Genomic DNA, 23,916 nt, shown 5'->3' on the forward strand with positions numbered 1-23,916 from the left:
GTCGTCTTCTTTGCCAGAGCCGCGGTAGTGCGCGACTCTCCAGCGCTCGGCCAGTTTACTAGGGCGGCCAGGGGATGCACAACAATTCCCGTTCTATAGTTACGCGAGAATTTGGCGGTCTTGACACTGATTTCCGGAAGCTTAGGTCTCCATGGAGATAGCACTTTAACCTCCCCCCCCCCAACTTGTCATTCCCTAGACTCCACGTGGTTGGGAAATTGTCCACAGAATGTTTGTGGGAGTCAGCCAGAAAGGTGTAGGTTTCACTGGAGCAGCAATCAAGGGAAGCAGCCAGTGGGGCGCAGGAGGAATATAATTTACTGAGCATCTTCTGGTCACTTAAGGAGTGCCTTAAGGTGGGCTCGAGATTTTCCACTACTGGGAGGACAAACGTTTGGGCATCCACTGAGCACGCATAATCCCCAAACCTCTTTGTGCAGTCTTGAGGGTTCCATGATAAAATTCTGCGGCAAATTTGCTCACCATTCATCACCGAATCGTCTCCCTATTTGCCTATCTCTATCCCTTCTAAGCTTTGTATATTGGTGACTTACCTAGGAAGTGATCCCTAGTGCTATTCCCCTTGATTTAATCATGTCGCTTTTCAAATTTTTACCTTGTTGATGCCTTTCCAGCAGTGTCCATTTTTATTACCATTTTCTGTTAAGTGGGTTTTCCTATTTCACTGCTGTATTTCTTACTTTGCAGAGGTACCATAGGTTCCTCAGTGTCAGGACTAGCTTGTCACTTGGATATAGAATTTACTTAAGATAACAAGTAGTCCACTTTTCTGCTGTTAAAAGTACACATACTTTTTAGAACATCACTGATAAATGTTTGTTAACTCATTAGTTTATTCATCAAAATTTTTTAAGGACCTGATATATGCCAGGTACTGTTTTGGAAATTGATGATTAAAACAGTGAATAAAACAGATTAAACTTGCTGCCTTCATTGAATTTATTACTGGGGAGACATATATGCAAATAAACAAGTTCTTGTAAGTTCAGGTAGTAGTAAGTGCTATAAAGAAAATAAAGCAATAGAAATGACCTATATGTGAGTAGAAGTGGAATTTTAAATAGAGTGTCCATGGAAGGCTTCTTAGAGGAGGTAATGTTTGGGAAGAGACCTGAATGGTGAGGAGTTGGCCTTGGAAAGATTTGGTGGAATAAGCCTAACAGCAGAGATATCAGGACATACAAAGTCCCCTAGATGGTGAAGAGAAGATTGATTTCAAATGAACTGCAGAGGAAGGAAGGGCCAGGATTTTTAGGGCCTAGAAGGCCAAAGTCTCAAATTTATATTTTATTCTAAGTATAAATGAAAGCCCTTAGAAATTTTTAAGCAAGAGAGTAGTTAAATTTGAAAAAAATTGCTTTGATGACTGTGAAAAGAATGGAATCTTCAGAAGCAGGATGGAAGTTTGGAGATCAGTTGGGAGTTTATTGCAGGGATCCAGGTTAAAAGGGTTCATTGAATTTCTGTTTGGATATTCTCAGTGTTGGAAAGTTCTCTGAAAGGCAGCTCATTTTATAATTGAACCATAGATTTCTTCCTTTGTATTAAGCTGTAATTGTCCTTCCTGAAGCTTGCACTGACATCTCCTAATTCTAGAGCCATCTAAGACAGAACACATCGGAGACTTCCCTGGTGGTCCATTCGTTAGGACTCAGTGCTTTCACTGCTGTGGCCCTGGGTTCAATCTCTGGTCCAGGGAACTGAGATCCTGCAAGCTGTGCAGCAATGTGGCCAAAAAAAGAAAAAACCCCGAAAACTACAGAATAAAATCCATTCCTCTTTCTCCCAATCAGTCCTCCAACAGCAGCTCTTTTAAGGCACTCATCCTGTCCTCTTTTCTCTAGGCCAAACACCTTTGGTTTACTGATCTGTTTTCTGGAGGGAGGTGCTCTCCAGGACCTTCAGAAATCTGGCTGTTCCTTGGAAAGTGAAAGTGTCTCACTTGTGTCCGACTCTTTGTGACCCCTTGAACTATACAGTTAATGGAATTCTCCAGGCCAGAGTGCTGGAGTGGGTAGCCTTTCCCTTCTTCAGGGGATCTTCCCAACCCAGGGATCGAACCCAGGCCTCCTGCATTGCAGGCAGATTCTTTACCAGCTGAGCCACAAGGGAAACCCAAGAATACTAGAGTGGGTAGCCTATCCCTTCTCCAGGGGATCTTCCTGACTCAGGAATCTAACTGGGGTCTCCTGCACTGCAGGCAGATTCTTTACCAGCTGAGCTATCAGGGAAGCTTGGAAGTTCCATCATTTGCTATGGCTCCTTAAGATATGGCTACTAGTACAGCGCCTAATGCTCCATACATTCCCTGACCTGTGAAGATGATCATCCCTTGGTCTAGCTGATTTCTAATGTGTTTTTTAAGTCATGTTGTACTATTCGCTTGTGGCTCACTAACCACATGTTGAATTGTTTCAAATCACATTTTATCTCTCCTACCTCCCCATCCTGTATTTCTGGGTATTATAAATCCTGTACTGTATTATTCTTATCCAAAAGCAGCATTTTACATTTATTTCTATTTCATCTTGGTAAGTTTATTCCAGTTTATTGGTCACATTTTAAACCCTGATTCCATCATCCAACACAAGCTCCTAGTTCTGTATCTTTTCTTAATTCACTGTATTATGTCCTCTAATGTCTACATAATGCACTGCTAAAAATCCTCAAGAAGAGAGCCCATGTGGCATTTCCCTCGCGACTTGTCTTCAGACCACGTGGTACTCTGTGTGTATCCTTTGAGTATCTTTGTTCAGCCTATTGTGAATCCTGTTAGCTGAAACAAACTCTGTTTATTAGCTAAAAGCAAACTCACAGGGATAGTATGTGAAAATTTCCTTTATCAAATATTTTTCAGAAATCAAGACACTGCTTGTTCTAATACCTCCTGATCTGTTATTCCAAGAAGTCGCAGAGATTAGGTAGGCCTAGTATATTTTTGAAAAGCTATTCTCGTTTCTTTGTTTAAGATGATGGTTTGTTGTATTTAAAATACAAACACTGGGTAGGTAAAAGTAACCTTTTGAGTGAAGTGAAGCCGCTCAGTCGTGTCCGACTATTAGAGACCTCATGGACTGCAGCCTACCAGGCTCCTCTGTCCATGTGGTTTTCCAGGCAAGAGTACTGGAGTGGGGTGCCATTGCTTGACAGTAATAAACTCTTCTTGAGTCTAAAAAAAGTTTTTCAAAGCAGCAGTCCTTAGGCTGGTAGTTTTAGCCTGTGGCAACTCTGCTCCCCAGGGGACATTTGGCAACGACTGGAGACCTTTTTCGGTTGCCACAACTTAGAGGAAGAAGGATGCTACTGGCATCTCTCTAGTGGGCAGAGGCCATGTCCTACAGTGCTTGGGATGATACCCTGTAGCAAAGAATTATTTGGTGCCAAATGTCAACAGCACCAAATTCTTCAGTGCATTAGACAGTCTCTTTAAAAAAATATTTATTTTTATTTATTTATTTGTTTGTTTAGCTGTGCTGATCTTACGGCATGCAGGATCTTTCATCTTCATTGCAGATTCGCACTGTTCGTTGTGGCATTTGGGATCTAGTTCCCTGACCAAGTATTGAACCCAGGCCCCTGCACTGGGACCTTGGAGTCTTAGCCACTGCATCACCAGGGAAGTCCTTAAGCAGTGTCTTAAAACTCTTCTTTCTTGTAGTGACTACTGTTAATTCTATTTAAAATGGGTGTAAAGAAGAAGAAAGAAACACAAGTTATTTCATTGACCATTTGTCATCAGGACCTTGAAACTTTGAAATGTAAGTGATTTCTGACTTAATTTGTTTTATCTCTTTTTGAGGTTGCAAATGGTTTGTTTATCTCTGGGACTCCATATTACAGAATGTTCAAACTCTTGGAATTTAATTATTCCATGTTCTTTACATTCAGTTTTGGATATAAAATGGTTTTCTTGAACATCTGTTTTCAGTCTAAATTCTCCTGGGTTTTGTTTGTATATAAATATTTAAATTTTATAGAACACATAGCAAAGATAAACTCTTATCTATATATTGTGAAATCATTGAAGAAATTTTTGTTTTGTTTTATATAGCCTTGGCTGATGTGGAAGGGAAAAATCTAGCTTCTTTGCTGTTACATTGTGTACAGCTCACTGATGGAGTGTCACAGATCCGTTATGTTAAACAGGTAAGGCTGATCTGATGTTCATGGATGCATCTTGGAGGTTATCATGCTATTATGGACTTCTAAAATTAACTGAGCCACCAAGGAAGTCCTAAAATTAACTGATAATTTTTGGCTCCTAATTATTTTTTTTACATTTGGAATATATATATGCTCCCAATGTTTGTTCGTTTCTACTGTACAGCAGAATGAATCATCCTTATATATGTATGTGTTGCTGTTTAGTCGCTAAGTCCTGTGGACTCTTTTGTACCCCATAGACTGTAGCCTGCCAGGCTCTTCTGTTCATGGGATTTCCCAGGCAACAATACTGGAGTTGGTTGCTATTTCCTTCTCCAGGCTCCTAATTATTTAATATTGAGGTATCATTAAAGAATAGGAATTTTTTTTCTATTCATTTTATGATTTTTTTAATTCAAAGTGGCAATGTAAGCCATATTGAGACTTTACCACTGTTGGAGTTGTATATAGGTAGGATAATGAGATAATAGTGCATACCTTTTTGGTGGAGATAAATTTAAAAAAATATTTCTATTGATCTGGATCTTCAAAACTTTTTAGCAGATGCATTAAAAAGTTAACATAAAATGTAAAAATTGTCCTTACCAGTGTTTTGATATTAGGATTTCTCATTTGAACTTGCATAGTATTTTTTGGAAAGCAGTTAAATGTGTCATTGGTTTTCAGTAATGCTACAGAATTCCTGTACTTTAAGCCATTAACAAGTCAGTAATTTTCAGTGAAGGTGGGTCTGGAGGGTGAGTGTTGGGGGCATGGTTTAAAAAAGTTAATAAATATTTTAATGGGTGTTTAAAACAGTGTAGTATGGAAAATATTGCACATTAAAATTGAGACTTAAAGTATTTGAATCCATGTTACTTTGCTATATTTGATATTAGGAAAAAATTACTATAACTTTGAATTTTTTGGATTATAGATTGTGCCCTTACTGGAGAAGGGAAATAAAAATGGCACATGTGATCCCACTATTCGAAGTTGTTTGGATATTTTAGCAGGCATTTATCTTTCTTTGAATCTAAAGAATCCCTTGAAGAAAGTCTTGGCAAGGTAAGAAAAAAAAGAAAGCAAAGTTAGGCATTGTAAATGTTCAGTTTGACCAAAAGTAACTAGTATTTAAGGTTACCTCTTTGGTAAAACTGAAATGAAATATATATATCACTTAGCAATTTCATTCATACAATTTGGTCTTTATTTTGTTTTGTTTAACCATTTATCATAATTCTTTAAAAATGTAAAAGGCTTCTTAGGTCACAGACCTTAAAAAAATAGGCTGTAGGCTATAGTTTGCAGACTCCTGGTTTAGTACATTTACATGTAATGTAATTATTGGTTAAATTTAAACCTGTCACCCTACTGTTTTTTTTCTCTGTCCTTTCTGTTTTTGTTTAAAAGTTTTTAATTACATAGGTACTATAGAAATATATGCTTAGTGTAAAAACTTAAAGTGGTATAGAAGTACACAAAATAAAAAGTGAGCTTTCCATTGCACTATTTCTGGCCTTTCTTTTTTCTTAGTAAAGGTTATCACTTAATATTTTGGTATTTCTTTCTAGATCTTGTCTTTGGATTTAGTGTATGCATGCTTTTACATAAATGGGACTCTGGGTGTTTCTTTGTAAGTTATTCTTCACTAAAGAATGTCTTAGAGATATTTTCATGTCAGTATAGTCTTTACTTTTTTTTTTAGTTGTAGTTAAAAATCCCCCACATAATATAAAATTTACCATCCTAACCATTTTTGAGTGTACAGTTCAGTAGTTTTAAGTGTATTCACATCATTATGCTGTGGATCTCTAGAATTTTTTCATCTTAGAAAACTGAAACTGTGCTCACTCAACAAGAACTCCTTATTTCTTTCTCCCCCAGTCCCTGGCAACCACCGTTAGTCTTTCTGTTTCTATGGTTTTGATTACTTTGCTGCTGCTGCTAAGTTGCTTCAGTCGTGTCCAACTCTGTGCGACCCCATAGACTGCAGCCCACCAGGCTCCCCCATCCCTGGGATTCTCAAGGCAAGAACACTGGAGTGGGTTGCCATTTCTTTAGTACCTTGTATAAGTGCAGATGACACCACCCTTATGGCAGAAAGTGAAGAGGAACTAAAAAGCCTCTTGATGAAAGTGAGAGAGGAGAGTGAAAAGGTTGGCTTGAAGCTCAACATTCAGAAAACTAAGATCATGGCATCTGGTCCCATCACTTCATGGGAAATAGATGGAAAAACAGTGGGAACAGTGTCAGACTTTATTTTTTTGGGCTCCAAAGTCACTGCAGATGCTGATTGCAGCCATGAAATTAAAAGACGCTTACTCCTTGGAAGGAAAGTTATGACCAACCTTGATAGTATATTAAAAAGCAGAGACATTACTTTGCCAACAAAGGTCCGTCTAGTGGAGGCTATGGTTTTTCCCGTGGTCATGTGTGGATGTGAGAGTTGGACTGTGAAGAAAGCTGATTGCCGAAGAATTGATGCTTTTGAACTGTGGTGTTGGAGAAGTCTCTTGAGAGTCCCTTGGACTGCAAGGAGATCCAATCAGTCTATTCTAAAGGAGATCAATCCTGGGTGTTCATTGGAGGGACTGATGCTAAAGCTGAAACTCCAATACTTTGGCCACCTCATGTGACGAGTTGACTCACTGGAAAAGACTCTGATGCTGGGAAAGGTTGGGGGCGGGAGGAGAAGGGGACGACAGAGAATGAGATGGCTGGATGGCATCACCGACTCTGTGGACATGAGTTTGAGTGAACTCCGTGAGTTGGTGATAGACAGGGAGGCCTGGCGTGCTGTGATTCATGGGGTCTCGGAGAGTCGGACACGACTGAGCGACTGAACTGAACTGATAAGTGGAATATTTGTACTTATCTTTCTGTGACTGACCTAATGTCCTCAAGATTCATCCGTGCCATAACACATGACAGCACTGCTTCCTTTTAAGGCTGACTGATACTCTGTTGTATTTGTATAGCACACTGTCCCTCCACTCACCTGCTGATAGAGATGGGGGTTGCTTCTTCCTCCTGACTGTTGTGAGCAGTACTGCTTTTTGGACATGGGTGTGCAAATATCTCTTAGAGATCCTGCTTTCAGTTCTTTTGGATGTATATGCATAAGTGGGATTGCTGAATATGGTAACTCTATTTTTAATTTTCCAAGGAACTTGCAAGCAGTTTTCCATATGGCTGCACTATTTTACATTTCCACCAAAAGTCCTCATTCTTTCTAACAGCTATAGATACTCCGTTATATGGATGCACTGAAATTCATATGTGCCATATTTCATATTATTTAATCTCTTCTCCATTGGTAGATTGCTTTCAAGCTTTCATTATTCCAACAATGCTACAGTGATATTCTTAATTGTTTATGTAATTATATATGTGTATTTCTCTGACACGAATTCCTAGAAGTGAAATTTCTTGACTAGACTTATACCTGTCAAAATTTTTGATAGGTATTGCTAAATTGTACTCCTCAATATTCCTATTTTTCCATATTTTTTTCTTGCAAAAAAACTTTAGAATTGTTGAGTCAATATTTAAAAAAATGTTAATTTAGATTAACTGTGGTAAAATTGGCATTGTATTTAATTTTTCCATTGAGTAGAGTTTTACTGATTATCTACTATGTGTCAAGAATTCTTCTAGGTGTTGGGGACACAGTGAATGCAACAGTCTAGAATGGAGGTTATTTCTAAGAGGAAGACAGGAGATAGGAAAATAAGCAAAATATATAGGAATTAGAGGGGTTGAGTGCTATGGATAAAGAAATAAAGCAGAGAAGTAGGAAAGGGAGTACCAAGGATGGGGGTGAGGGCTGCAGTTTAAAATATAGCACTCTTTTCAGGTATCTTTATTTACTGTCATTGAGTTTGACCTGAAAGGGATGAGGAAATGATTAATGGGAAATAATCTTTGGGATATTTGAGAGAAGAGAATTCTAGGTGGAGAAATAACAAGTGCAAAGACCTTGGCATGTTGTTGGAATGGAGGAGGGCTGTGTAGCTAGAGTGAAGTGAACAAGGATCAAGATGAACCAGAGAGCTGATGGGGGGGCCGTACTGTGTAAAGTCTCACAAGTCATTGTAAGCACTTTGACGACTGCATTGACTGAGAAGGACATTGTAGGATGGTTTTAGGCAGAGGAATAAATGGTGTTTTAGTAATATCAGCCTGGCTGCTCTGTTGAGGTTAGTCCTTGGAAAGGGAGCGAAGCAGGTTGGAAACGGGAAGACCAGAGGAGAGATGATAGACCAAGGAGTTCTAATGATAGTGGTGCGAAGTTGTTTTCTGACTATATTTTGAAGGTATAGTTCAATATTTCTTCATCTGTAATATTCTCTTCCCTCCCAACATTTCCTTGAGCATACTCTAAGGTTGTCAAATTTTTAATATTTGGTTCTTTTTCTAGCTCACTAAATGGCCTACCTGAATTTTTTCTAATTGAGGCTACACAAAGTTTTACTTCTCGTCTTCAGGAAGAATTGAATACGAGTACTGATCTCTACTCTTACAGAAAAGTTATTGACAATATAGCTTCCTGTATGGAAAACTTTGACTTGGGTAAGCTAGCTTTTTTCTAGTGCTTTTTCTGGCTAACATCTGTCATTCCATCAGTGTTTTGAATGGTGTTAATCTTAGTTCTGAAACTCCTTACCAGTGTTAATTTTCTCCCCACAGGTAGATCAAGTGTTAATAATCTTCTTGAAAATGGTAAGTTCTCTTTTATTTTATTCTGAGAGGTGACTGTATAAGTCATTTTGTTTAACTGATTCTTTTAAGTTTCGTGGCAGTGGGTGGAGTACTACAGATGATGACGGTATATTACGCTCCTTCCTTTTACATTTCTACTTTTATGATATTGTTTTAAAATCGTATTTATGATTTTAAATATTTTCTTGTGCTGAATTCAGAGTTCCCAGTTTTAAATTCTGATTTTTTCTTACGTCCTTTTTGTTTCAGTGCTTCGTTTCCTGCAGAAGAGTTTAGTTGAAATCTCGGAAGAAACTAGGCAAGTGTCACATGTCTTCATGCTTGTGCATGTGCACATGTGCAGTTGCACACTATCTTTGTACGGGCTTCCCTGGTGGCTGAGTGGTAAAGAATCTGCTTGCAGTGTGGGAGCCGCAGGAGGCGCGGGTTCTATCCTTGGGTTGGGAAAGGCCCCTGGAGGAGGGTGTGGCAACCCACTCCAGTAATCTTGCCTGGAGAATTCCATGGACAGAGGAGCCTGGTGGGCTACAGTCCATAGGGTCGCAAAGAGTCAGACGTGACGGATGCGACTTAGCATGCACACACGCCTTGTCTTTGTACAAGGAAATTTTTAAGAAGGGTCCAGAGTGTACTTCTTTCCATCCCTCTTCATTAATATTAGATGTAATTATTTAAATTTATTTTTTGAGATTTGCTATTTAAAAAATCAAATAAGTTATGAGAATAAATGAGAAAGGGAAGAGTTCTTTTCTCTTCCTGAGTGTTTCTTTTCCATAGCATCTTGTTATTATTTCATGGATGACATATGCTCTGTTGTCTCTTTTGAGGATATTAATAGTAGAGTTTTCAATTTTAAAAATTTTCGTATCTTTACATAGGTCTCTGTTTCTTTCAAGCTGCTTTTTTGTTTGCTTTTGGTCACTATGTTTGTTGCCAGAAGCTTTCCTTGGAAGTCTGAGTGCTCATTTAAGACTGGGGCACTGAGACTTGATTTGAACCTCTGTACATATGGATGGGGGCTTCCCTGGTGGCTGAGACAGTAAAGAATCCACCTGCAGTGCGGGAGACCTGGGTTCGATCCCTGGGTTGGGAAAATCCCCTGGAGGAGGGCATGGCAACCCACTCCAGTATTCTTTCTTGGAGAATCCCCATGGACAGAGGAGCCTGGTGGGCTATAATCCATGGGGTTTCAAACAGTTGGACATGACTGAATGACTAAGAACACACACACACACGTATGGATGGGGTTGATTGTAGGTTTTATTGAAGTCCGATCTAGCTGGACTGTTTCTTTGGGGAATCCTTGATGTCAGTATCTTTAGGTCTTTTTGCATGGGTAGTGGATTTGCCAAAGAAGAACCTTTCAAACCATTGGCTTAATATTCTGGTTGCTGAGTGAGGGGATAAAGCTGAGATCTTGACATTTAGCATTTATTGTGCAGATATTTTCCTAACTCTCCTGCTTGCAGTATGGTATCATTGCCTTAACTTTGTGTGTTCTCTCCCTGTCCAGTCACTTGCTGTTTTACCTTCCCTAGAGGTAAAGCCACGGAATGTTTGCTAGCTGGGAGGTATAGTCCAGAGTTGGCATTCTTCTTCAACAGACTTGTGACCACTCCTCCTGTTTTCATCCCTACATTTTCTTTCATGTCAGGGAGTACCATGTGGCAACAATTTTTTAGTCTTTGGGGGCGGCACATCAGGTTGCTCTGGGTGTGTTCTCTGACTTAGGATTCAGAATCATTCTTGATTCTGTTAAGACAGTTATCACTCATCCATCTGCTACTTACATTTTAGTATTGTCTTGTTGTCTGTCTGTTGCCCTTGTGTATTTATGTCTTTTAATGTTTTAAATCCCTTGGCTGTGGCTTAGGGAGGCTTTGAGGGGCTAGTAAAAGTAACACCTGTGTGCCATCTTTAACCCAAGATCTCTTTAGCCTCACCAGGAGCTCCTTCTTGTCCCCTTTTAAGCTTCTCTTTTCTCTGCTCATCTCTTCAGTGTGAGTTCTGTCCTTTCCATTCTGACTGTTTTGACTGCTTAGTATTGTCCACTTCTTTTGTGTCAGTACATCGCTATACTTAGGATGCTCAGAGTTATCACTCCAAGTCAGATTTCTTCTCGGAGTGGTAGACTCCTATAGTGGTTGTCTTCTGGACATCTCAACTTGGATGTTTTACAGGTGCCTCAGATTCGATGTATCCAAAAGAAAATTCACTGTCTTCTTATCTCTTCCCGAAACCCCTGGTAGCCTCTATTCTACTTTCTGTCTCTTTGAATTCTGGATACCTCAAATAAGTGGGATACAGTATTTGTCTTTTTTGTCTGACTTATTTATAATGTTTTAAAGGTTAATTTTTGTTGTAGCTTGTTGCAGAATTTCACTCCTTTTTATGGTGAAATTATGTTCCATTGTATGCATAGACCATATTTTGTTTATGCATTTACTTGTTGATAAACATTTGGGTTGTTTCTACCTTTTGGCTAATGTGGATAATGCTGCTGTAAACACTGATATATAAATAACAGTTTGAGTCTCTACTTTCAGTTCTCTTGTGTATACTTAGGAGTAGAATTGCTGGATCCTATAAATATTCAATGTGTAACTATTTGAGGAAACCCCAAACTGTTTTCCCTGATTTTTCTTTTAATATCACTCTTGCATTCTGCTATATTGAGAATTGACTGCAAGTAGCAGGCATAGACGGAGAAGGCGATGGCACCCCACTCCAGTCCTCTTGCCTGGAAAATCCCATGGACAGAGGAGCCTGGTAGACTGCAGTCCATGGGGTCGCTAAGAGTCGGACATGATGGAGTGACTTCACTTTCACTTTTCACTTTCACGCATTGGAGAAGGAAATGGCAACCGACTCCAGTGTTCTTGCCTGGAGAATCCCAGGGATGGGGGAGCCTGGTGGCCTGCCATCTATGGGGTTGCACAGAGTCGGACACAACTGAAGTGACTTAGCAGCAGCAGCAGGCATAGAAGCTAGTTCAGAGACTCCGGCAGTAACAGTGAGGGAGACATGAGGGTGGCTGCGGGTAGCAGTGGAGGTGGTCTGATAATGGATGTATTTTGAAGGTAAAACCACAGGATTTTCTTACAGATAGGATGAGTGGGAAAGGAGTCAAGGATAATTGTGTTTTCTGTAGGATAGAGATTCTAGCAGGTGGAGCGAGTGTGGAATTGCAGATAAGTTCACGTAGCTTGAAATGTGTGGCAGACATCCAGGTGAAGATATTGAATAGAAAGTTGTACATACAAGTCTGGAATTAGGAAGTGAGGTCTCGGCTGGAGATGAAAACTGGGGAATTGTCAGCATATAGATTGTAATTTAAAGCTTATGAGCTAAATGAACTCAGCAACAAGGGAGTGAATTAGATGGAGAGAAGAGGTAAGGACTGAGTTGTGGCAAATCTAATGTAAGGACATCAGGGAGAAGAGGATGAACTAGCCATGTTGTCTCAGAAGCATGAAAAAAGTGAAGTGGGAGAAGATCTAAGCGTTTTGGAAGTCAGGTCAAGGAAACTGTAAAGTTAGGTAGTATTCAGATTAAAAAATTGTGTCATTTATTCTTGATTTGTTATTTTTTCTCTTAAAAAGAAGAAATGAAGTTAGTCATTAGCTGAGAAAAAGGGAAAATTTTGAGCTAAGTTAAAAGTGTCAAAAGTTTGCAATAGATGTCTACATAATTGAATATTTCTGGGAATGGAAAGAAGAGGCATAGATATTGATTATAATCTAAAATTGATTTTGGCTGTTTGATGAGGAGTTATTTTGGTGAGAAAAGAGGTGATGTTTTGACTTTTCTTTTGTAATGATGTCTTTTCTTTGCTGTAGAAAATTGGCTGGAAATCATATTGTTCAAACGCAGTTGATGAATGACTTGTTGGTGAGCATTAGAGTTTCAGTGATGTTAGTACAGAAAGTACAGGGTTTCCAGAGACTTCATTTGAAGAATTCTCCTACCTGGCAAAGTATGTGTGGACTGCTGAGCATGTTTACCAACTTTTTAAGTGATGGTAAGTATAAAACATACAAATGATGATTATAATTGAGTGTTAATCAATTTTCACTTCTAATGGTATGAGATAGTCAGTACTTCGCTGTGATAATAGAACTTCCTTTCCCTCAGACCCTCAACATGGGGAAAGATCCTGGATTATAATGTTTTAATACTTTTTCTTTCAAAGATACCTGTTCAGCTTATTGGGATAACACTGAAGGACTTTTCTAAATGTGTGTGTGTATGTATGTGCGTATGTGCATGTGTGTATTGCATACAAAGCAGAAAACATAACAACCTTAGTGTTGAAAAGCCACAGACTTTAAAAAGTGAAAGAAAATTCTTGAGAAATTTCCAGATTTGAAGGTAAGCTCTGGAAAGTTTAGTGTATCCCATACATTTTTGCTTAGCAGCAGGTGCTTCCTTCAAGTAATGCCCGTGGTCTTTGCGGGGACATTCTTCCTCCTTGTGTCTCGTGTTGATTCTGTCCATATGATCTGTACCACCAGGAAACCAAGTGATTCATGAGAGAAAATGTGTTGTTTTTTTTTTAAAGTATTTCAACCAAGAAGCTGAAATGATAGAATATCACCATTCTGTAACTCCGAGTGACTTGAGATGGGCATTAAGCATCAACAGCTGTTAACATTACAGAAGGAGGCAACCAGATAACTCGTGCCTCTTGCTTTGTGGTCTTGATTTTACCACGTGTAGTTTTTCCCAAAGGGATTGAACTTGCGATTGATCCATCTCTCAGTCACCTGCCAGTTTGCAGGAATTACAGAGGACAGAAGAATGTGTTGAATTGCACTAGGAGTAAACAAACATCCAGATTGTGGGAAACTGTACAGGTTAAAAGGCCAGAGCTCTTCAACAGAAATTATAACAAGAAGAAGAGGGCCAAGGGGGCACCTGTAGATTAAAGGACATATCACATTTTTTTAAACGGATGAAACATTTCTGCCTTTCTGCTTTGCTGTCTTCAGTACGTTGGCTTTCATCCATGTGTTTGTGGTTTCATGGTTACTATATGACTACTTCGTCTCCATACCTCTTGTCTGTATTCAGCGCAGGAAAGAGGACCAGTGACATCTTTACCTATAATCTGAAAGAAAAAAAAAAGTAGCCAAAAGATTTCTGCTTATATTCCATTGGCCTGAATCGTCCTCTGTAACCTTCGGTTGTAAGGAGGATTGAGGAAACAGGTAGCCTGCCTTTGCCTGGGCACACAGATGTCCCAATCAGAGTCATAGTTGTTAACAGCTGTGGGGTGAAGGGCAGAATACATTTTGGAAGATCGTTTACAGTAGCTATTCATAATTCTTACCCCATGTTGAATAACCCACTGTATTATTTTGTATACTGTCTTACAAACCAGAGGCTAATAGGTAATGAAAAGAAGTACGCCAGCATTGTTTGGTTACATCGGGTACAGTGCTAATGAGAGCAGAGTTTGTGATTAGTAGTACTGATGTAGGCCCTTTATACAAGCTGTGAAATCACTTTCAGAAAAAGTAATGTACATGGGACTTGAGATGCACACGCAGCAGTGGAAGAGAGGGGCCAGGAGATGCTGCTGGGGCCTGTGCTGGGAGGCACGAGACGGAGAGGAAGGGAGAATGGGTGTTTGGATTGAATATTTGTGTACTGGGCGTAAAAGCCTTTATGTTCGTTATCTATTTCAACCTACAACAGTTGTGTCAGATTGTTATTTTCCCCCCAATTTATGGAAGAGAAAACTGAGTCCCTGGGAAGTAAAATAACTTAATCTTGGCTTATTCACCTAGTAAGAGGTCAAAGTGGTCAAGCTAGAAACTGCGCCCAGTACTCTCTGGCCCCACAGCATGTGTTCTTTCTATTATGCCACAGTATCTATCATCATTTAATACTTGCTTTCTGCTTTTTTGCAAATAGATGGTCTTTTACAGACAGTTCAGAGTACATCTGGATTAGCTGTTATTCTTTTTATTAAGGCTATGTTTCATCCACCTGAAAAGATTCCTGATTTGGTAAGTGCATGTCCTTTTTAGAACTGTACTTTGTTGATAGTTAAACATGTTTTAAACATATTTATAAAGAAGTGAATTAAAACATTTTTTTTCATAGTCAGTCTTTCTGATTACCCTTTTCTCTTATAATGAGTGACAGTCTCGGGACTTCCCTGGTAGTCCAGTGGTTCAGAGTCCACTTTGCAATACCGGGACTTGGGTTCAATCCCTGATTGGGGAACTAAAGATCCCACGTGCCAAGGAGTAGCCAAGCCCACACACTGCAACTACTGAGCCTCCATGCCATAACTAGAGAGCCCATGAGCCTCAACAAAAGACCCTACATGATGCAACTAAGACCCAACACAGCCACATAAATAATAAAGAAAATAAGTGACAGTTTCAAAAATTTGGATAAAGCAGAAAGAAGGCAATAATAGTCACATGTAAATCCATCTCATGAAGATAATCATTGTCAACATTTTTGGGTGTATATCCTCGTTTTTTCTAGTGTTGTTTTCAGTTCCATCTCTCAGTATCATAAAAGATATTTATAACATTAAAATTATACAGATGGAGAAGGAAATGGCAACCCACTCCAGTGTTCTTGCCTGAAAAAGTCCATGGACAGAGGAACCTGGTGGGCTGCAGTCCATGGGGTTACATGACTGAGCACTCATGCATGAGGAGGGTGGAGGGAGATGGATTGGTAGCAATAAACTGGTGGAACTGAAAAAAAAATGATACAGAGATTGATGTATAGGTATATTTGGTAATAAATTTTTGGTAAATATGTTATTTTTCTTAAGACTAACCCAGATATTACACTAGAATCAGTTAGTTGTTCAGTGAATTTGATTATATGGAAAGTGTAAGTTCATAATTTGGGCCATAATTCTTGGATTTAGTACTGCTAAGTCACTTCAGTCGTGTCCGACTCTGTGCAACCCCATAGACGGCAGCCAACCAGGCTCCCCCATCCCTGGGATTCTCCAGGCAAGAATACTGGAGTGGGTTGCCATTTAGTACTAGCAGTATTTTTTTCTTATTGAGGAAACTTACTTTAGTTCTTTACTAAGAGCAAAATTACTTTATGCAAAATAGATATGTACTGTTTTATGAGCTCACACAAAGTAGGATAAAGTTTAAAAATTCTAATTTTTCAAACCACCTCTAAAAAAAGCCTTAGTTAGTATGCTCATCCACCTGCAGGGGGCAATGTGTGTGCTCTCCCAGTACATTCAGACCAGCAAAATGGTTCATATACTTAGATTTAATTTTTTTCCTTTTGATATAATAATTTTAACTCTTGTGGCTTTTTGCCTTTAGGTTCAGCTGTTTTTCCTAGGATGTTTCAGGGGAGAGAGCATTTTGGATTTATATTTTGAAGTATCTCTGGAAAGTGTTAGAGGCTTTACGTGTATCAGCTCTGTTGTATTTTTGCAGATAAGTAGTGTGCTTCTCCGTTCCGTGGACCCCACCAGTGCCCCGGAGTGGCTTTTGAGCTGCTGCAAGAGCCTTTGTTGTGCTGATGTCCCCCCGTCAGCTCTCCTCTTCCTGTGTCAGGGGACACTCACTATGTTGGACTGGCAGGAGGGGAGGATGGGCCCCAGTGGGGAGGCCCTGCTCTTGAATACTGTGCACGTTTTGTTCACCTTGAGTTCACAGTGAGTTTCGTCTCATATTTCGCTTTGCTTATCAGACATTTATAGGATGGCAGCTAAGTTAGCTTTCTTAGTAATTCAGTGAAAAGTGGTCAGGGTAATCTTAAATTAAAAGATATGTGTAGAGAATGAAGTGGGTGTGAAAGTAGAACAGGAGAAGATGGGATGATGGCACAGAGAGAAATTTTAGTGGAGGTTAACTTGTGACAATTTGTCAGGTTAATTTTAGCATTCAGTCTCTTATGTAAGCATTTTTAAAAACCATAAATATTTCTACATGGATAATGCTTTTGAGTTTATGAATAACTTCAGCATAGGTAGTTCAGTGTGATTCTCACATGTCTGATAGATAGGATAGGAAACCCAATGTACTGAATGGGTAAAATGAAGCTTAGCAAAGTAAATGCTTACCTAACAGCATATTACCTACAAGCACCCAAGCCAGAACTGTAATGAGGTCTCTGACTTCATTGGATTGTATTTTGTGTGTGTGTGTTTTTTTTTTAGTGTAAGTTATGTACATTTTAAAGTCATTATAACAGCTTTATTGAGGTATAATTTACATTCCATATAATCCACCTACTTAAATTGTGCAATTTCAGTTATTTTTCTTCAGTATATTTTTAGGGTTGTACAACTCTCACCATAATCAACTTTAGAATAATTTCATTTCCCCCCAGAGAAACCTGATTCACTCTAATATTCCCCCTCCCTGGCCCTTGAGTACATTTTTAAACACCTGTGAAACCATTACCACAATTAAAATAATGAATCAAGTTTCCTTGGGTGCTCTTTTGGATTAACTTTTACAAAATGGAAAGATTTGAGATTTGTTTTGGCTGTGTTGTATTTTTGGTTATGTTGTAAATATAATGATAATTCAATTTTATGATCATTCTTTATATTTTTAAGGTCTAAATAAGTATAAAATTAGACTCCTTTTATTTGTTAGTTTATACTAATGTGCCTCATTTTTCTTCAGGATCAAGGAGTCAACTTTGGAAATGTTTCTGTCTAGGATTTTGGCATGTTGGACTAATTCAGCTATACAGGTCCTTGACTCAGGTTCCCCAAGCCTAAAGGACAACCTGAATGGGAATGCAGATGTAGTTAGGAGGCTTTTGGACTATGTCTATACCCACTGGGAACATCCACTGGATGCTTTGAGACACCAAACCAAAATCATATTCAGAAATATTCTCCAAATGCACCAGCTCATTGTAGAAGAGTCAGGTTCAGATTTGTCTGCTGATCATTTCATTTTTGAACTAACCGAGAGTCTTCTGCGATTGGAATGGCATAGTAAAGGGAAGTACACATGCCTTGGTTGTTTAGTAGACTTCATAGGAATTGATCATATTTTGGCATTAGCTAAAACCATTCCTTCGCAAATCTTAGAGGTGATGGGGGACCAGTCTCTGGTGCCTTATGCAAGCGACCTCTTGGAAACCATGTTTAAAAATCATAAGAGTCGTTTGAAATCCCAGGCTGTGGACAGCACTTGGATTGACAAGTGGCACGAGACTTGGGTTTCTCCTCTCCTTTGTGTACTGTGTGAAGGAAATCTGGATCAGAAATCTTACGTGATTGATTATTATTTGCCAAAATTACTGAACTGCAACCCTGAGAGCTTAAGCTACATGGTAAAGGTTCTTCAGACTTCTGCTGATGCTAAAACTGGTAAGAAAATGACTTTTTTTGTTTTAGTAATTTCTAGTTAGGCTGCTTAAATAGAGGTGCCTAGGCAGATGTTGGCCATATTCAAATTTTAATATTACCATGTCTGTAAATAGTAAAGGAGGATATTAAATATAGAAATTTTGTGTTGAAATGAATGTTCCTATATCCAGCTGAATAGGTTTTTTGGCTAAAGTCATTTCTGCAAGCTAAAGATTGATTGCAGTTATGATTATGAGGTTTCCTTTATTACTAGGTTTTGATTCATTTTACCAAGTTTTTGTTATTTGGTTGTCAGCCTGAAGTAAATGCTTGTGTGTTTTATATAATTTACTTATTCAGGTGGTTGAAATAGTAATTATAAATTGATGTAGGCAAGGTTACAGACAGGTAAATTAGCAGTAATAAGTACTTGTTTCTAGGAAAGAGAGAAAAATTTAGAAGTATGACCTCAGGAAAAAGCTCTCTCTGGCTGTTGAGAATAAGTATAAACATGCCACTGGAATTCAGTAACTTTGAAGAAATTGCATTAAAGCATAATTTAGTAATTAATGTATAAAACAATGATCCTGATTCATCATGTAAATCTTACATTTATTATATTCTATTTAATGCAGCAAGAATAGGTACCCTCCATCACATTTTAAGGTAATTTCCAAATAAAATTTAAGTTATTCTTTCAGTCCTTCAAAGAATAACCATGAGATAGCTGGAAGATTTGATTCCTGTACACAGAAATGAACCATTATTTATAATCTTTAACAATGATCCCTCTTGCATTTTTGAGAAGCCATCTAAAGCTGAGGATCCATGAGTCTGTTCTGAAGCTAGGCAGTCTTTATGTTAAATCAAGGTCTACTGTGGGCTGAGAGCTCCCTGTCCTTTTAGTAACAGCTGATGTCCTGGCCTCTGAAAGTGTCAGGGTCTTTGTGATACCCTTTTATCTTCTTTACTAAGAAGACATAGTAACTCCAAGATATACAGAGAGGTTCAGTGTTTGTTTTTAGAGAAATAATGCTGTTTAGCCACAGAAGTGTTTTTCTTATTTTTGGCTGAAAATCATTTTAGTTATTTTTATTGTTTGAAATATTTCTGATTAAATTAAACCCGATTTTTTTTTTTCCTGATTGACTTGCTGGTTTATTTTCTAACTGTCAAGGAAAAGGTAAAAAGATCAGCCAAAAATTATGATTTCTTAGAGTTAACAGTAAGTGGATTCAGTTTATAGAAATCATTGACATAAGACCTATAAAGTCCTTTTAAATAATGATTTTATAATAGGAATATTAATTCATGTTAGAGTTTAGCTAAAAATATAATTTTTACTTCATGAAATAACAGTGTTAATGGGAAACATGGGAATTGTTGAAGTTGTTAATAGCACAGTGGTGGTCTTTGTTGCTGTGTTTTTGAGACAACAGTAATCTTTTCCATCCTTAGGATCTTATGACAGCAGAGGGGCTCTGGGAGCTTTGATGGCTTGTCTAAGAACAGCTCGAGCTCATGGACATCTTCAGTCTGCAACTGATGCCTGGAGGGACCTTGTGTCCAGTGCAAGAATAAAGCAAGGCTTAATTCATCAGCACTGCCAAGTAAGTGAGCAGTGTAACTGGGAATTCATACATGCAGTGGATCCCTGATGCATTGATTCATTTATTAATAGCAGTGCAATATGGAAGCCTCCAACATTATGCCCATGCTGTTTCAGGGGCTCCATAAGAAGGATGTGAAGCGTGTAGACATTGCACTTGGGTTACTTAAAGTTTAGTTTCAGTTCAGTTCAGTCGCTCAGTCGTGTCCAGCTCTTTGCGACCCCATGAATCACAGCCCGCCAGGCCTCCCTGTCCATCACCAACTCCCGGAGTTCACTCAAACTCATGTCCATAGAGTCGGTGATGCCATCCAGCCATCTCATTCTCTGTCATCCCCTTCTCCTCCTGCCCCCAATCCCTCCCAGCATCAGAGTCTTTTCCAGTGAGTCAACTCTTCGCATGAGGTGGCCAAAGTATTGGAGTTTCAGCTTTAGCATCAGTCCTTCCAATGAACACCCAGGTTTAGTTTAGGGAATAAGAAAACCTTCATAAGACAACTGGAAAGTCTTTTAAAAGACAGCACAAGTATATCTTTATGCATGAGAACTTGGAAAGCTTAGAAGAAGAGATTCGTCTGAGTATAGGTGATGGTTGAGTAGGAAGGTGATAAATGTGATTTGAGGCAGGGAAGCCCTAGTGCCCACTCAAACTGGCAGGACACAAGTTAACAAGGACTGGAGGATGACTAAATACATTGTTTGGCGGGAATGGAGTACTTTGTCCCTTTTATGGACGCATCCAGTGGTAGGCTGAAGACTTCAGGTTTTATCCAGTTGGTAACTGGGAGCCAGAGTCACTCCACCTTTAGCCAGAAAAGTGGCGTGAATGGAAACAGATGAATTTTCAGAGTGGGAGCAAAGAGAACCCAGGAGACCAGTGAGAAGTTCATGGCAGCAATTGGAGAGTGAGGTGATGTGGTCCTGGGGCAGAATGATCACTGAGGAAAAGGAATGGAGTTAAACATTACTGTGGAATAAGAATCTTTAAGATTTTTAACTTTTGTAAATACTCAGTTTGTACGTTTAATGAAATAATTTTATAAGAAGTAATCACAGGATCTTTGGGATTATAGGACCTTTCTGAAATATATATATGTACACTGAGATTTATCTTTCTTTTCTACCTTTGATACCTTGTGTAGATAATTAAACATGTTAAGTGGTTTAGGCTTTGCTTATGTCTTTGGGGTTTCCATAGTGGCTCAGATGGTAAAAAATCTGACTGCAATGCAGGAGACCCGGGTTTGATCCCTGGGTCGGGAAGATCCCCTGGAGAAGGAAATTATTACTCACTCCACTATTCTTGCCTGAAAAAGTCCATGGGCAGAGGAGCCTGGCAGGCTAGAGTGCATAGGGTTGCATACAGTTGGACATACTGAGCAACTAACACATCATTGAAAAATGAGCATCTTATTCTTTGGTGTATTTTAGGTACGGATTGATACGTTAGGCTTGCTTTGTGAAAGTAATCGAAGCACAGAAATCGTTTCCACAGAAGAAATGCAGTGGATCCAGTTCTTTATCACATACAATCTTAACAGTCAGTCTCCAGGAGTGCGACAGCAGATTTGTTCTCTTCTTAAAAAGGTAAAATTTCTCTTCAGAAAGTGTAGAAAAGTGGTAAACTTTGCCCTGAAAATTATTTTTCAAAAGAGCCCAGATTTGGGGAGAGTGTGGGAAGAAGGGTCATGGAATTGGACTACCAGAGCTCTTCGTAGCACTTCTGTGAATTGCTTCTTCTGTGATCCAATTGAGTTTACATTTGGGCTTAAAATCCAGAGTGAAAAAAGTCCATTCACTTTGGTGTAATGAATCAACCTTGAGCTCTTTTTTTGAAAGGTAAAAAAAAAAAAAATCTGGCACTGGAGTTTTCAGTGAATAAGGTATTTTTTTAAAGTACTTTAAAAATATATATTTTTTGGCCATACCTCGTGGCGTTTGAGGTTTTTGTTCCCTAATCTGGGATCAAACCTGTGCCCCTTGCAATGGAAGCATGGAATCTTAACCATGGGGCCACCAGGAAGTCCAGGGTGTAAGGTATTTTAAGAAAACTTTAGTAAGAAGGGGAAGGATGTCCTTGTATTTTTATAGTTTCTATAAGTGCCTTTAGCAATGGTCTTTATTGACTCATTCAGCTTAAATTAATCACCTGAAATGTTTCTGAGGTGAAGAGTTGGTAGAGAATAGAAGTGAGTAAACCTAATCATCTTTAGGTTCATGTTGACCTAAGGGAAATAGGAGAACTGTGGTTTAATGACTCTGTATTCTGATTTGCAGTAATACTTGAGTTTTTGGTTTTATAAATGTAAGTGTTAATTTTCTGTCAGAAAGAAACACTATGGTAAATACTAAGAATTTGAAAACCAGTACTCCCCTTGCTTGAAGTTTTAGTCTAAAAAATTTAGAAAGTTCTTCCTTTGCCTTTCAAGCTGGTATTTCAGGTTAATGTGGCTCACATACCCTTCATTTTTCTTTTTCTCAAAGTTGTTTTGTAGGATACAGGAAAGCTCTCAGGTACTTTATAAACTGGAGCAAAATAAATCCAAACATGAACCAGGGAATGAGTCAACCAGACAACACCCTTCTGTTTCTTTACAGCAGTATAAGGTAGGTGATTTCCAGACATACAGATTTTTAAGACACCTCACAAAATTTTGCATCTACATTAAAGAGAAATAATACTCGTGCTGAGTAGCATTTCTGTGCTTTTTTCCTTCAAGCTGGGTTTTACATATTCCTTCTGGTGCTTTGTTACTTCTCTTAAGATAGCCTGAGTTGTGGAACCAGTGCTGGACTTGAAGTCTGTTACAGAATAACATTAATGAGCTAACCTTGATATTTTACAACTTATGTGAGCCAGGTAAATTTAGTACTTTAATAAAAGGTAATTGCAGCCCTGACTCCTCCACCCACTCCCCAAGGAAGAGGACTGTTGTGTCTGGACCTGTTGCCCCTGTCGTCTTAATATAAAAGTGGCTTGACGTTTGTGATTCCTGACCCATGGTCCAGTTACCGGGGTTCCTCTCTATCCTGTTTTGAAGTGGGCTTGAAGAATAGGACTGGATTTTAGGGCACTGGAGTTAGTGACCTGGATGGAACCCCAGATATAGCAGCTGTAGTCTGGGCCAGGGTTCAGTTTCTGTCCATCAGAACAGAATGAACTTTTTACTGGTTTCTTACTCCAGATCTGTCTTCTCAGAAGCAGATACATATTTTCTCATAAGACCCAGATAGAGGACAGAGCTCACCTGTTTTATTTCATTTAGGGAAATAGGTATAATAAATGGTATATTTATTATATAAATATGTGGAACCATGACATAGTCACTCATCTACTTAAGGTTCAGTTCAGTTCAAGAATGGATGCTTTTGAACTGTGGTGTTGGAGAAGACTCTTGAGAGTCCCTTGGACTGCGAGGAGATCCAACCAGTCCATTCTAAAGGAGATCAGTCCTGGGTGTTCATTGGAGGGACTGATGCTAAAGCTGAAACTGCAATACTTTGGCCACCTCATGCGACGAGTTGACTCACTGGAAAAGACTCTGATGCTGGGAAAGGTTGGGGGCGGGAGGAGAAGGGGACAACAGAGAATGGGATGGCTGGATGGTGTCACCGACTCGATGGACATGAGTTTGAGTGAACTCTGGGAGTTGGTGATGGACAGGGAGGCCTGTCGTGCTGTGATTCATGGGGTCGCAGAGAGTCGGACACTACTGAGCGACGTTAAACATTATCTAAAGAAGAATATTCCTCTACAGAGGTTGAAATTAGCTTTATCTTTGTAAAATCTGAACAACAGAAGTTAAGAAACTCATAATCTGAACTCGAAGGACATAAATTTACTCACAATTCTGCCACTGACCACTTGGCTTACCTTAATGAGTCTATCTATAAGTAGGATGAATAACCTCTCTAAAAAGGCTGGTTTTGAGGATTAAAGAGGAATGCTGTCTGTAAACTCTAAATCACTCTAAAAAACTTTGCTGGGCATCAGTAAAAGTAACTATAGTTTATACTGAGCATTTACTGTGTGTGTGGAGCAGTTATTTTTTAGTCCTTCAGAAGCACATCTCTTTTGCTTCTTTTTGAAAGGAATAAAATG

General features: G+C 39.0%; 1 protein-coding gene across 2 annotated transcripts in view; it reads left to right on the plus strand.

Annotated features, from left to right (window-relative positions):
- Window positions 1–23,916, plus strand: part of THADA (THADA armadillo repeat containing) — a 352,983-nt gene that overhangs the window by 140 nt on the left and 328,927 nt on the right. For both annotated transcript variants that reach the window (XM_088841512.1, XM_055399202.2), the window contains exons 2-15: window positions 2,879–2,942; window positions 3,680–3,779; window positions 4,073–4,167; window positions 5,102–5,232; window positions 8,588–8,739; window positions 8,857–8,889; window positions 9,139–9,187; window positions 12,729–12,910; window positions 14,809–14,903; window positions 16,329–16,549; window positions 17,529–18,226; window positions 19,664–19,815; window positions 21,246–21,401; window positions 22,299–22,421. In XM_088841512.1, the coding sequence (XP_088697638.1) occupies window positions 3,704–3,779; window positions 4,073–4,167; window positions 5,102–5,232; window positions 8,588–8,739; window positions 8,857–8,889; window positions 9,139–9,187; window positions 12,729–12,910; window positions 14,809–14,903; window positions 16,329–16,549; window positions 17,529–18,226; window positions 19,664–19,815; window positions 21,246–21,401; window positions 22,299–22,421 (2,163 nt within the window). In that variant the 5' untranslated portion in view covers window positions 2,879–2,942; window positions 3,680–3,703. The remainder of the gene's footprint in view (window positions 1–2,878; window positions 2,943–3,679; window positions 3,780–4,072; window positions 4,168–5,101; window positions 5,233–8,587; window positions 8,740–8,856; window positions 8,890–9,138; window positions 9,188–12,728; window positions 12,911–14,808; window positions 14,904–16,328; window positions 16,550–17,528; window positions 18,227–19,663; window positions 19,816–21,245; window positions 21,402–22,298; window positions 22,422–23,916) is intronic.

The sequence above is a fragment of the Moschus berezovskii genome, chromosome 11 (genome assembly GCF_049115385.1).
Source record: "Moschus berezovskii isolate FMDL1 chromosome 11, NW_MosBer_1.0, whole genome shotgun sequence".
NCBI classification, from domain to species: Eukaryota; Metazoa; Chordata; class Mammalia; order Artiodactyla; family Moschidae; genus Moschus; species Moschus berezovskii.